Below are 13,631 nucleotides of genomic sequence, written 5' to 3'. Positions count from 1 at the left end.
AGACTAAAATTCATTTTAATATGTATTTAGGTAACTTATACCTTATTTCAAGACACTGGTTTGTTTGAAATTTTCAAAATCCCAACTCAAGAATTCATTAATTACTTCCGTGCACTAGAAAATGGCTACCGAGATATTCCCTGTAAGTACTATCCAATTACATATGTTTTTCTTTTTTATTAGTGTATCTCCTTTAATGTGTATATTAGTTTAATGTTTAATAGAGGTATACAATGTCTGAACTTTGTATATTTTTAATTAATACATTTGTCAGAATTTAGAACTTATTTAATGAATTGAAACAAAGAATTAGTGAACTCCAAAACTGACTTTGTTAATATGTAGGTTGAATATAATCTTAAAAAAAATTTGAATGAGTAGTTGAATCAAACATTCTGAAGTCAATGGGAGAATATTTGTTGATTTAATAGAAAATTGGTTTAGGCCCGTAATAGAATAATAAGAAAATACAGAATTTTGACAGTAAGTATTCGTTTTGCTGTTTAGGGCAGTCAAATTTATTGGAAAAACAAAACAAAACAAAACACCAGCCCCCACCTGCCTCCCGCCATCCGCCCCTCTCCCTCCCTTCCCTCCCCTCACCTCCAGAGTCACAGATGTTTGCACCAACCCAGGTGCTTGTAGGTATCATGGAAGCAGTGCTACTGGCTCGCCATCACTGGTTTAGAAGGCTGCTTAATCCCTTCCTGATTCTCAGGCAGGGTGAAGTATGCTTAGAGGATGTTTGATATTTATCTAACTTGTTTCTTAAAAATGTTTGGTGATACAGCCTCTGCTAACAATTTAAATTCAATTTTTCCTTTATATGTCATCAAAATCTACCCTAGAGTAAATTTGGCATGTTTTTCTTTTTGTTCCTTTTGAATATATTTCAGATAATATTTTTGATTATATTTTGATAATTTTCAGATCACAATCGTATACATGCCACAGATGTTCTTCATGCAGTATGGTATCTGACAACACGGCCAATTCCTGGATTTCAGCAAATGCATAATGAGCATATAATGGAAAGTGATATGGGTGTGTATTCACACAGGTTATTTTTTTCTTTTGTTGTAAGAATGTTTCTTATGAAACTACAATAGGTAAAGCAAATGACTCTGGAAGAAAACATCTAATTACTATTATCACTCAGATTTATTTTTTTAATTTATTTTAATATAAGGCAGTAGAAATATCACAATGTTAGTACACACCTTTCAGAAATATCATACAGTAGATTTTTAGAAAAAATACTATATGAGTAGTGTTTAGTTTGTTAGCCAAGAATACAGGTTCACTTAATAAAGTTTCTATGCTAAATGAAACCTCTGTATACTGCGTATTTTTAGCATTTGAAATCCATTAAAGTAGTATTTCTTAACTTTATTGGGAAATTAAATAGATCAAAGAAAAAAATACCGAAGTCAAAGTATTTAACTTAATTGAAGTCCTCAATGGTTTTAGTGTAAAAATGAGTGTTTCAGAATTCTATATTAGATATCACATGCAGACATTCAGGCACTGAACTGACTACCCTAACAATAACTGCATAAGAGCATCCCTGAAAGAGAAATAAAGACTTCAAAGTCAAATTTTGTATGACATTAGTTGTAATGAAACTTGCTTTTGTGTTGTCTATGACTTCATGGAATTAACTTTTAAATTTATATTTATAGTTTTTACTAAAATACATACTGTAAGCAAAGTATAATTATTCTAAATATGCACTTTTATACTAAAATACATGTATTTAAGAAAAATAAAATGGGGAAATTAAGCACTCTGTAAGAAGTGTTTTATATGTGCAGTAAAAAAACCCCAACAGCCTAAGGGCTGTAATTTTAAGAAGTAATTTTGGAACTGTATTAAACATCATACAGTATATGTTATTTCTTCCTTACTAATTAGCCCCTTTGCTGTCACCTTTCTCTTTTTTCCAAGTTTGTCCATACCCACTGATTGCACCCTATTGCATTTTCTTTCTCTAAGTGTTAAAAGGGTTGGGAATGGAGGCTTGACTGGAGGAAAGAAAAATGATAAAAATGGTTTTGTTTCCCTTAACAAAAAAGTAAAATTAAAATAAGAAATTATAGTCTCATTGCTTTGGAACTCCTGTTACTAGGAAATGTTACTAGGATTTTTAATCCTCAGTTATTCTCTTAAGGCAAAAGAGACCCTTTTTATTATGCAGTGACAAAATAAATACTATTGCTTTTTCCTTTCTTTTGGTTTTTTTGTTTTGTTTTGTTTTTACTAAGTTGTGACTTTGTCCAGTGGAAAGAGGAGAATAAAACAGTGAATTTTCTTATCATGCAAGTATTTCTAACTTAGTGGGTTTAGTTCCTTTTGCAGTAGTTTCCACTCTCCCCCGAGCTTTTCCTGTAGGTCTGCATGTTCAAGAAATGGGCAAATTATAGAAATACTAAAGGGGTTGCTGATTGATCCTTTCTTGGCCTTATTGACATTGGAGAGAAATTGTAGAATGCTCTTTTAGTGCTGTCATTTTAAGAAGGGAATGAAATTCCAGGTCCACATAACAGCGGGAAGTCTTTCGCAGCATGACGGTTTTGCATGACGGCAAAGAAGTGACAGAGACATTAACAGTACTGTGTAACCATTGGTATCCATGTGGATTTTCCAAGATCTGCAGTTTGGACTCTGAGATGTACATTTTTGCTAGTTTTTCTCCTCTTCATTCCCTTCCATGGAACAAATACCTACAAGTGCATTTTAATAATTAAAAGCTTAGATCGTTATGGTTGCTTTCTAATCTAAATGACAACTTCACTGCAATCAAGAGACAGACTAGATGGCCAGTGTCCCTTGTTCCACTATATTGCTTTCTGTGCTTGATGAAACATTCCTCTGAACCAGCCTTCTTTCAGCTTTTCTTCAAAATTACTGGTTTATCTATAAACAGTAGTATGAGTTTTTATTTAAAGTATAACTCTTTCTTGGCTAATTATTCTGCTCCACAATTACAAGGATAACTATATTAGGATTATGTTCACAATAGTATCTGGCTGAGTCATTTGAAATGTATGAAAAATATGAATGAAATAATGTTCTAAAAATACTTTATTTTTGTATTTTCAATTTTCTTAGATGAAGCTAGTGGTATTGCCCCTATTCGAGTCAGCTATACTTCTTCAAAAAGTTGTTCTATTGCTGATGATAGTTATGGTTGTCTGGCATCAAACATTCCTGCTTTGGAATTGATGGCTTTATATGTAGCAGCTGCCATGCATGATTATGATCATCCTGGTCGTACAAATGCTTTTCTAGTGGCTACCAATGCACCTCAGGTAAGAAATTCTTTAACCAGAAAATTATTTGTCTCTATCTGAAATCAAAATAATGAAAATTTTCTTCTTCTATATCCCTGCTGTAGCCTGTTTAGGATCATTTGCCCAATTTAAGAAACTGGGAAATGAATTTGTACTTAAATTGTGTAATATTCTTTTCCCCCTTGATAAATTTCAATGCGTTTTGTACGTATTGGTTGTGTATGTGTGTAAAAATAATTTTCAATTTACAAAATTGAAAATAATAAATTAAATCAATGCAGGTGAGAGTAAAATTATTTCATAGAGAGCTGGTTCTAGGATTGTCTAAGTAGCTAATTCATGGATATCTTAAATTTTGGGGGTCCTCTGAAATCACAGTGGTGTCTGCAGTTACTGCAAAAACACAGGTTACTCTAATAGTCCAATTAACTGCATCACCTAATCTCTGTATTTCCAATTAGTCCTTTATGACAAATAGCCTTTACCTTTAAGGGAGGGCGAGTAAAATAAGCAGAAATTAGAAAGGCATCCTTGCTTTTATCTCCCACATTCAACTTTATTGTTAGAGAGTAGAAAGAAAGGAGATGCTATGCTCTTCAGGGTCTAAAAGGCAAAGACAAAAGAGGTGAAGGAGATTAAAGCTAAACAAAATAGCACATAGGAAAAAGAAGGGGGGGCAAGAAAGAATTGGAAGGAAAAGCACTGAAGAAAAGATGCCTAAACTGCGTGGTGAAATATTTTTATCTAAAGAGTGGAATGTTATCTGGGGAAGAATATTTATGATGGCTATTTAGATCTCTCTTAATAAATTAGAGACAAGAAACTTAATAGTACCATAATCTGCAACAACCATAATAATAATAGTAAATCAGAAACCAATACAACTTGTCACGAGATGGAGACTTTAAAAGATGGAGACTTTAAAAGATGGAGACTTTCCAGCCAGTTTTCAACAATTCCTTAATGCAAAAAAAAGTTTAAGATGTAGACAATTATGTGTTTCTGCTGCAAACAGTATACAAAGAAGAGTAAAAACAAACAATGCAGACATCTCCAGTTTTCAAAAATAAACACATTCATTTTGTTAATAATATCTTCCTTTCCTCAAAACATAAAGATTATTTTTGCAGGTTTCCAAATAATTTTTTTCAGGTCCTATGTAATATTCAATTAAATATTTTCTAGGATGTTTTGTATAAACACAGGAGTTGTGAGTAAAATCTACTACTGTTTAATATTTTAATTAACTCATTTGCATTTAAAATGTATTCATCAACATTAAACCTAGCATGTTGAAAACTAGTGATACTCCACACCATTTTGCTTTAACCACGGTTCTTAGGTGCTTTGGAGTTCTTTTCATGAGTTTTTAAAATTTGATTTTATTTTTTAAACAATACTGGAATTAAGAGGAATTAAAAGCATATACTTAGTTCTGGGGCTTTTTGTTGGTTTTTGGTTTTGGTTTTTGTTGTTGTTGTTTTATGTCAGTGTGCATACTCCACACATACTGCCAGGAGTGCAAAGTCTTACATTTTAAGTGGTTTGTGTATGTGTGGCTACAGTGTGAATGTAGATGTCACTAAGACATAATTGAGGACTTTTAAGGAAAGAAAAAACTTTGCTTATTGTTTTATTTGTTTTCTTCTCATCTGCCTTTTTTATTCCACTTTAATCCTGAAAACTAGAAGGCAAATCATCATTTCCAATAGTTGTTTTGTGGGGATTTTTTAAAGGCTTGGTTCTGACTAGCCCTTAAGCTTCAGAATATTTAATTATAAATTTAAATCTTTACTCTGTCATTTATGATTCTCTGAATTTTTTTTTTTTTTTTTTTTTTTTTTTTTTTTTGTAGGCTGTTCTCTACAATGACAGATCAGTCTTAGAAAATCACCATGCTGCTTCTGCCTGGAATCTTTTCTTATCACAACCAGAATACAATTTTTTATCAAATCTTGATCATGTAGAATTCAAGCGTTTTCGTTTCTTAGTGATTGAAGCAATCCTTGCCACAGATCTCAAGAAGCATTTTGATTTCCTTGCAGAATTTAATGCCAAGGTTTGTTACATTTTGGTGTCTGTGCTGTGCTGTGCTGTGATAAACTGATGTTAGTGTTGCTACTCAGTTGTTTTTAATACTGCATTTAAACTTGCATTTAAAGTTTCATATTATTTAAATTTAAATTACTAAAAAATGCAAATACAGTATTTCCTTTTTACAAACCAATTCTTGATTGTTTTGTAGATTACCTAATAAGCCTAGCAGATGTGACATGGGGGACCTCAGTCCCCCTCAGTCATATCTCCCATTTCCATCTTCTGAAAGACAGTAAATGCCTTTTTTTTTTACTATATAAGACAGAAAATTATATAGAAAAACTATTGCAAGTATCTTGTTGTTGAAAGCCTGAAAAAAATAACATTGATGAATAGTTTTAACTTTATTTTTAAAAATATATGTGCTCAACTAAGGTCAATGATATCAACAGTCATGGTATAGAATGGAGCAATGAAAATGATCGCCTGCTGGCCTGTCAAATATGCATCAAACTGGCAGATATTAACGGCCCAGCAAAAGTTAGAGAGCTACATCTGAAATGGACAGAAGGCATTGTTAATGAATTTTATGAACAGGTGCGTATGGAAAGTGTCATTTACTCTTTTTTTTGATGACAGGCAGATGATCAATTCTTTGCATTACCAAAGGTATAACTAAATTCAACATTGTTCTTTGTGTTAAATCTGCAGGTAGGATATTTCCATATTCTCTTTCTGAATACTGAAAATGTATTTTTATAGGTAGCATACTAACATCGTCTTTTACTTCCTATCAGTTGTGCTAGAAGCTTGAAAACAAGCTCCCTGTCAATGTTGTCCATTTTTCAGATACTAGGTGGGGGGTTTTTGGCTTTTTTTTCTTATGATCTTACTGATAAACCAAAATAACTTCTTTTGCTTTGGGAAGGTAAGTTCACTGGAATGTTTCTAGGTCAAAGAATATGGATAGAATCCACAACACTGGAAATGTATATTCAGCTAACTCTTAGTGCAAAGACAGAAGATATTTCGAAACTTTCAAGTTTAAATATATAAAATACACATTAGTAACTAACAGCATTAAAATGTAAGTAAGATTTTTACAGTGGAACTTTCTTGACTGGAAAAAACTCTGAAAATTTGTTGCCTGTTTTTTCATTTACAACTTCTGTAGGTCCCCTGAAATATATTCTATGTTTCTACTCTTGTTTTTCTGTAGTCAATTTTGTGAGGAGTTAACTATTTATGAGGCAACAACCAAGGATTGAAAAATATTTTTCAAACAAGGAAGATAAAAGTAAACAACAAAATCACTTGGGAGATTGAAACAATAGCAATAATAATCTGAAGTGCTTACACTTACTGTAAGGTCTTAATAAGTTTCTCCCTTAGGAAAAACTTTTTCTTAAAACAATCAGGTCCACAGATGTGCTGAGATAAATGATTATAACTCAGTTGTGTATGAGCAACTGTTCAATTTTTTCTTCTTCAGTTTATAAAATGGGGGAAAAAAAAACCCAAATCAAACCACTTCATTCTGGATGTTATAGTTCATTTCATTCTAAGACTTTTGGGGGAAAGCCGTTAATCAGAATGCTTTACTCTAGCTGACTACTTTCCCATTTTCTCTGTTCATCAGCTCAGCAATTGAGGTCAAATCTCTGCCTGCTGTGAAGCTGTCCTGTAAAGGCAGAGGAATAGGAGCTGCAGTAGAACTAGGTCTCCATCCATGCACAAGGGTATCTCGCAGCAAAGCTGAAAGGAGGATTATGGGCTATGCAAGTCTGAGACATTATGTAACTTCATTTTAAATTGGCCTAATTACATTTTAATTCACATAGTCTATACTATTATTGCCTCTAATAAAAAAGATACAATCCATGTGATGTTTACTTGGTTCCTTAAAAGTAATCTTTAGAATAAAAATTGAAAGTTAATTTTGTAAGAAGTTTTGATAATATTTTTCGTTTGTTTGTCAGGGTGATGAAGAAGCAAGTCTTGGATTACCTATAAGCCCCTTCATGGATCGTTCTTCTCCACAGCTTGCAAAACTGCAAGAATCTTTCATAACTCACATAGTTGGCCCCCTTTGCAATTCCTATAATGCGGCTGGATTGCTTCCAGGAGAATGGGTTGATGAAGAGGAGGAGGATGCAGAAAGTATTGAAGATGATGATGGAGCACAGTTAGAGAGTGATGATGATGAAGTGGAAGATGATCTTATTTTAAGTAAGTTTCTGCATTTCGGTTGGTGCATATAGTTGTCATTTAATAGGTTCAGACATAGCAATGGTGGTTGAAATTGTGTAGTAGAAATATTGTAGGTTTTGCAGTTATGCTGCTTCATAAATTTTACTCTGTTAATAAAATTTTTGTTCATACCAGGAGATTTGCAATTTGAAACAGAAACTCCTTGTTATCCTTTGCCATGTCACTATTTAAATATTCTGATTAAGCATCCATATTTTTTGCTCAAATTTGCATCTCTCTTACAACATGCCATTGGTTTTGTATGTGTAAATTATAATTACTTTGAATCTCAATCAATCAAATATGCTTACAATTTTACAGAAGCTCAAAGAAAAAAAGGTAGACGAATATTTTGCCAGCTAATACACCATCTCAGTGAAAATCACAAAATATGGAAGAAAGTGATTGAAGAGGAAGAAAAAAATAAAGCTGAAGGAGCTAAACTGCTGACTGAGATCTCATCTTTACCTCAAGCAGATGAAATTCAGGTTATTGAGGAAGCTGATGAAGAAGATGAGCGACAAGTAGGGGAAGACAAGACATGCTAAGAAAACTTCAGTGGTGTCCAGTATGATGATCGCCTATTTTTTTTCACTGTGCTGACTTTTGCCTGACACAGTTCACATAAAATTGAAAGGCCTTAATACTGTGAGAGGATTCTTTCTTCTTTAGTGGAATCCCACTCCTATGCACTTTCACCACACAGAACATGAAACTTTATTCAAAGATTGAGTATTGTATACCCTGATGCAAAGTTCTTTATGCCTTAGTTGGTATAAAATATTCTGATATAATGCTGCCTTGCTGAATATGGAACTCTTCTTTTCCTTGAGGTACCTGCAATTTTAAAAACATTCAGTGACTTCAGTTACCAAAGTGGCAAGAACTTTTGCTAACAAGGAAATGTGTGATGAATCCTAATATTGTCTTGAGTTCTTTATTTCATGTTATTTTTGAACATGAATAAGAAAAAGTCTGTGCCTATATGAAAACTATGTTACTGTTGCAGTGCAAGCCTGTTGTGGGGTGTCTACTTAGTGCAGTAGTGTGCTTAATGTAGTCATCTCAGAGCAACTGTTCAAGAACTGTGACATAAATGCTGAATTCTGATATTTGTGGTTTAAAAAAAGAAAAAAATCCAGGTGCATCTATTTCTGATGCTTTTTATTATTGTGCATAATCTAATGTTTTATTTTTGCAGAAAATATTCAGGTTTGCAGTGGGTGTTCATGGTAATTCATTGAGTACAAGGCCATTATCATCTTTTGCCTTGCTGTTTTATGGTAGATCATTAAAAACCTATTCAGCTACTTAAATTATTAAGAAATCTTATTCTTTTAGTCATAATTCTATGTTTCCTGCCCTTACTCAGGTTCCTGTTTAAAAAAAAGTCAACCACAACATAGATTTTTATTTTACACCAATTTCCGGTATTAAATTTTAAGGAAATAAGATCGCATTTCATTTATTCTTTGTATGTAAAATTTTAGGAAAATTAAAGAGTTAAAAAAAAAAGAGAAAAAGACATGAACTACTGTTTCAAAATGGCTAGTGTATTTTAATGTGCCCCACATCTTTTCTTCCCTATAGCTTATATTGCCTTCAAGTTTGATGTACATCCTGAAATATACATATGGAAAGCAAAATGTGAAAACTTCATGTAAAGCCTAATAGTAAGATGAATATCACCATACTATATTGCATTTTTAGATTGTTGAGTTTTTAAATAAGAAATTTAGACATTCCACACAAATGTATTTTTAGGAACACTACCATTGTAGGTCTAACTGAAAAAAAAAAAAAAAAGACCATAAATTAGGCTACAGGTATGTAAGCTAGTTTTAAAGGTCCACCTTTTAGTACTAAACATTTATATGCTGTGCAGTTGAATTGAATAAAAACAAATGCACACATGTGCAAGTTGCTAAATGTATCTTAGCATATTTGTGTTTACCTTTACATCAGTTGACTTTGAAAAAAGTTAACATTCCTAAGATAACCTTGTGTAAATTGTATTGCGCTATTTTACACAAACAGATTTTTATTTTGCTCTTTGGCCAGTTTAAATAACTGAAAGGAATTCTTTTTATATTTTCCACCAATAAGCTTTTTGTTGATCCATTTAGAAGACCACTGAGAAATGCTTTTGCTATTTTATATATTCAGTGCCAAATCCCCCTTTGCTGCCATTATTACTATCACTGCATTTTTTTTTGTAACATGAGCAGTGTTAAAACCAGATATTTCTGTTATTAATAAAATGTTGCACTGTTGAAGCTGGCACTTACTGATCATTCACTTGTATTTTACACTTGTTGTCCATATATTGTCCTAACATATAGTTTGAAAACTACAGAAATTATGCTTGTTTCAGTATGCTGCATTCTCAGCATTTTGTGTTTAGCCTATGTGTTTGTACGTAAAAGAATCATTTTAGTGCTGTTTAGTTTGATTTTTGCTTTGACTTAAACAAATATACAAATGAGCTTGTCTAAAGTTACTGTAATATTATTTTACATTAGTTTTCCATTTAGTTTCCTTTAAAAAATTATTATTAAAAATTAATATAAAGAAAGCATAAGAAGGTAAAAATAACATTTTATCTTTTACTAAAGCATCGGCAGCATTTATATCTGGTGACAACATTGCCAGCAACTTTTTTACCTCAGGTTTCCCTTAAATTCTTTAGAAATACTGAAACATTTTTTTAATTTGGAAACAAGTAACAGACCTCAGTATTTCATAAACTATAATGCCAATATGTACTATCAATCAGATATTTTCAAGTTACAATAGCTTGCTTCTAAGATATGTTTAATTATGAATGTATTCAGAAGCCATCTTAAAATGTCTGTTATTTATGTATATATAATATGTGACATTGTTACTCTAAGAGCAAGGGTAAAAGAATGTACAAATGTCATCAAAGGTTGGCTCAGGGCATGTTTGCAGAATTGGATGTAATTGTAATTGAAGGTGTCTTAATCTTTCAAACACCGTGATGGAGAGTCATTTGAATGTTGATTGACCTGTTGTCAACAATAATATATCTCCATATAAGGCAATCACTTTTATTCTGGTAACAACCCACTGAGAAATCACAACCAATTTAAATCTGTGATCATGCTTCAGTTCACAGCTACCAAGGGATGATAAGGAGCACAGAAAAGCATACAAAAGAACTTTCAAAATACTTTCTAAAGCAACACTCACCACTTTTTTCTGAAGAAGGAGGCCAAATTAGGCTATGCTGAAGTTTATGCTGCTACGGTAGACATACCTTTTATGGATAATATTCTCAGGTTTAAGTAAAGTCTTCAGCCCCTTTCCTATCAAGAGTCTCCTGTCTCCTCATTGCCTTCTTTTACAATGTATGTTGGATTCCTTGCTCCTATGTGTACAGTGCATACCGAACGAGACTACGAAGTTTCCTGTAAGGACCCAATTCCCTCCATGCTTCTGGAGACCTCTGCATGTTATGGTGGTGTTCAACTAGTCAAAAGGAACTACTTGGATCCTATTCCCGTGAGTTCTTCCTCCATGACAAAGGTAGACAGTAAGTCTAAGATTCAAAATGAGAGGACTAGTGTAACATTAGTTAAGGTAAGTCCAAATTAACAAAGTTTGCACAAGACCTGTTTTGCTCTGTGCACAGAACCATTTCTTCTCTGTAGTTCTTGCATTCATTTAACCACGAGTGGCAGGTGAATCAACAGAAGGAGTTAGCAAGAGCTCACTTTTAGCTCTGGTGCTACCTCCTGGGCAGGAGGTAGCTGAGGCTGAGCTTCTGGTTCCTCAAAAAGTATATACAGAATTTGAGATAATCCAGTGCGTGGCACTAACATTTGCAGGGCAGTACTTTCCCTTTTGTCCAAAAAATGTTTGAGAGGGTGTAAGAGGTACAGAATTGGAAGCGTCTCTTACACTGGTGAGTGTGAGATCAGGAATCCCATCTGTGAGACATGTTTTGGAGTAAAAGGATGGTATTAGTTTAGGTTATGAGAATTAGAAAGGAGAAGTAGGAAAGGTGCTTGCATGCACGCGCACACACACACACAAAAGATATGTTCTTCCTCAGAAGAGAGACACTGTTTATTGTTTCAGGCCAGTTCATTGGCTTCAAAAGAATATGGAAACAAGATATGTTTGGTAAATCAGAATATTTGGATTATTAGAAATGAAATTAAAATAGAAATGAAAATTAAATTGTACTACTAATAACAATGCAATTATCATAACTTAAGTTTGATGCAAGTTTAAGAAATTTGATTTTTCTGTGGCCAATAACGACTAGATGAGAGAAAATAAAGATACAAAGTTAATTAAATGAGGTACAAAAAGCATGATCAAGGCAGTGTTTTATTTTACTTTTTTTTTCTCCAACTTTCTTCAGAACTGCGTTTCTGGACAACTTCTTCATGTCTGTGCTAAGGCAAATGCGGTAATGAATTGCTTCCATTTTTGCAATGAAGAATTTTCCTTTTGATATCTTCTGAAGTAAGCCTTTAACTTGCTATAAGAATCATACTGCAGATTCTCAGAGATTAAGGTGGCAAAAGTACACAACTGTTAATTGGATTGATCTTAATTTAATAGGGCTATAATCAATTAGTACTTTTGTCCTCTGCTAAATGAGAAAGAATAATGTCTTATATTTCAGAGGAAACAGGAAAAATATGGACTTATGGACTAAGCTGCTATAGAGTAAACTTTCTAGTGCACTTGAGTTTCTAGTTGGCAGTGACTCCCCTGGCATAGTGTACATCCCCCCACATCCTTAGCAATCCAGCTAATAGATATATAACTCTGAACTGAGCAATCTGTCTTAATGGTTTTGTTGTCCATTTGTTACTATCATTTGTCTAAGACATTTGTGGCTTAGACTTGAAATTATATTTCTGGTTAGTCTCATTTCTGTTGTCTGCAATACAATAAAAAAAAAAGTAACAAGTAATTGCTTGTTTTGTTAATAATAGCATTAATCTATAAAGTGGTCACAGTAAAGAAGAAAGTGTTTTCCTTTGGTACTGATATTGGAACATCTGTCCAGAAACTTGCTGACTTTAAATGCTATTGTTGTGATACAGTCAAGTTTACTGAATAATGGATGCTTAATGTGTTTAAGTGATTGACACTTACTTGGTTCTATGTGACACTACAGGCACCCTTTAAAAAGGGCACAACACAATCGGAAATATTTGACCAGAAGGCTTCTTTTGGATTCTGTACACCATGAGTCATCTTCTGATTTCTGTACTTCAGCACATCACAGGTGATAGCAACTGGTGTCTATGATAGATTCTGCTACCACAGGCTATATTACCTGGCAGAATGTTACAATCCGTGAAGTCTAAGTAAAGGGAGTAAAAGTCTTATACAGAGGAGAAACATTCTGCCTTTTGCTTTATCTGCGAGGTTTCAGAAAAATAAAAATGTGTAACATCAAACCAATAGAGCCTTTAAATAATGGTGAGAGACCATAGTGTTTCAAATGATTCCTTCCATTCACCTTGTGATTTGTCCATGTTCTAAATATCCTGCCAAAAAAGGTGATGAGTCACTTCTGACTCATTTCTCCAGATCAGCAGAACCCTTTGCACCTTGAATGAGATCAAAGTCTTTTCATTTTACTTGCATATATAACAAAGGCTAATGCTTACCTTAAAATGCAAGTATTATACCAAAAATCCAAAGTGTAAGCTTGACATTACTAATTGCACAGGGGGAGCAGACTGCAGACTTTGTCACCTGTGCCAGTTAGATGTGAAAACTTGCTCCTATCTGTGGTCATTCAAATGAACTTAGTATACCCCTCTTTATTTTATCATGACGTTCATCCTACTAGAATTTATTAATCTCTGTGGTATTGCCAATTTATCTGACTCATATATTAATTAAGCTTTCAGTCAGAGAAATTAATGAAGAAGCCTTCCTATTTATCTTGGAGAATGAGTTTGTACTAATTTTCTTCTATTCATCATAAATAAGGCATTACAAAAATACTGTTTCTAATTTCAGGTCTCACACCCAAAGAAAAGTATCTGTCCATTA

General features: G+C 33.2%; 1 protein-coding gene across 1 annotated transcript in view; it reads left to right on the top strand.

The window, feature by feature from the left end:
• Positions 1-9,364, top strand: part of PDE3B (phosphodiesterase 3B) — an 89,235-nt gene extending 79,871 nt beyond the window's left edge. Inside the window, exons 10-16 of the mRNA XM_074148865.1 lie at positions 31-142; positions 931-1,044; positions 3,112-3,311; positions 5,149-5,352; positions 5,766-5,927; positions 7,310-7,559; positions 7,902-9,364. Of these exons, the coding sequence (XP_074004966.1) occupies positions 31-142; positions 931-1,044; positions 3,112-3,311; positions 5,149-5,352; positions 5,766-5,927; positions 7,310-7,559; positions 7,902-8,128 (1,269 nt within the window). The 3' untranslated portion in view covers positions 8,129-9,364. The remainder of the gene's footprint in view (positions 1-30; positions 143-930; positions 1,045-3,111; positions 3,312-5,148; positions 5,353-5,765; positions 5,928-7,309; positions 7,560-7,901) is intronic.
• The last annotated feature ends 4,267 nt before the right edge of the window (positions 9,365-13,631 follow it).

This window comes from Numenius arquata, chromosome 6, assembly GCF_964106895.1.
Source record: "Numenius arquata chromosome 6, bNumArq3.hap1.1, whole genome shotgun sequence".
In the NCBI taxonomy this organism is placed as follows: domain Eukaryota; kingdom Metazoa; phylum Chordata; class Aves; order Charadriiformes; family Scolopacidae; genus Numenius; species Numenius arquata.
The sequence above is the reverse complement of the archived record's forward strand: the minus strand, read 5'-3'. Positions and strand labels throughout refer to the sequence as shown.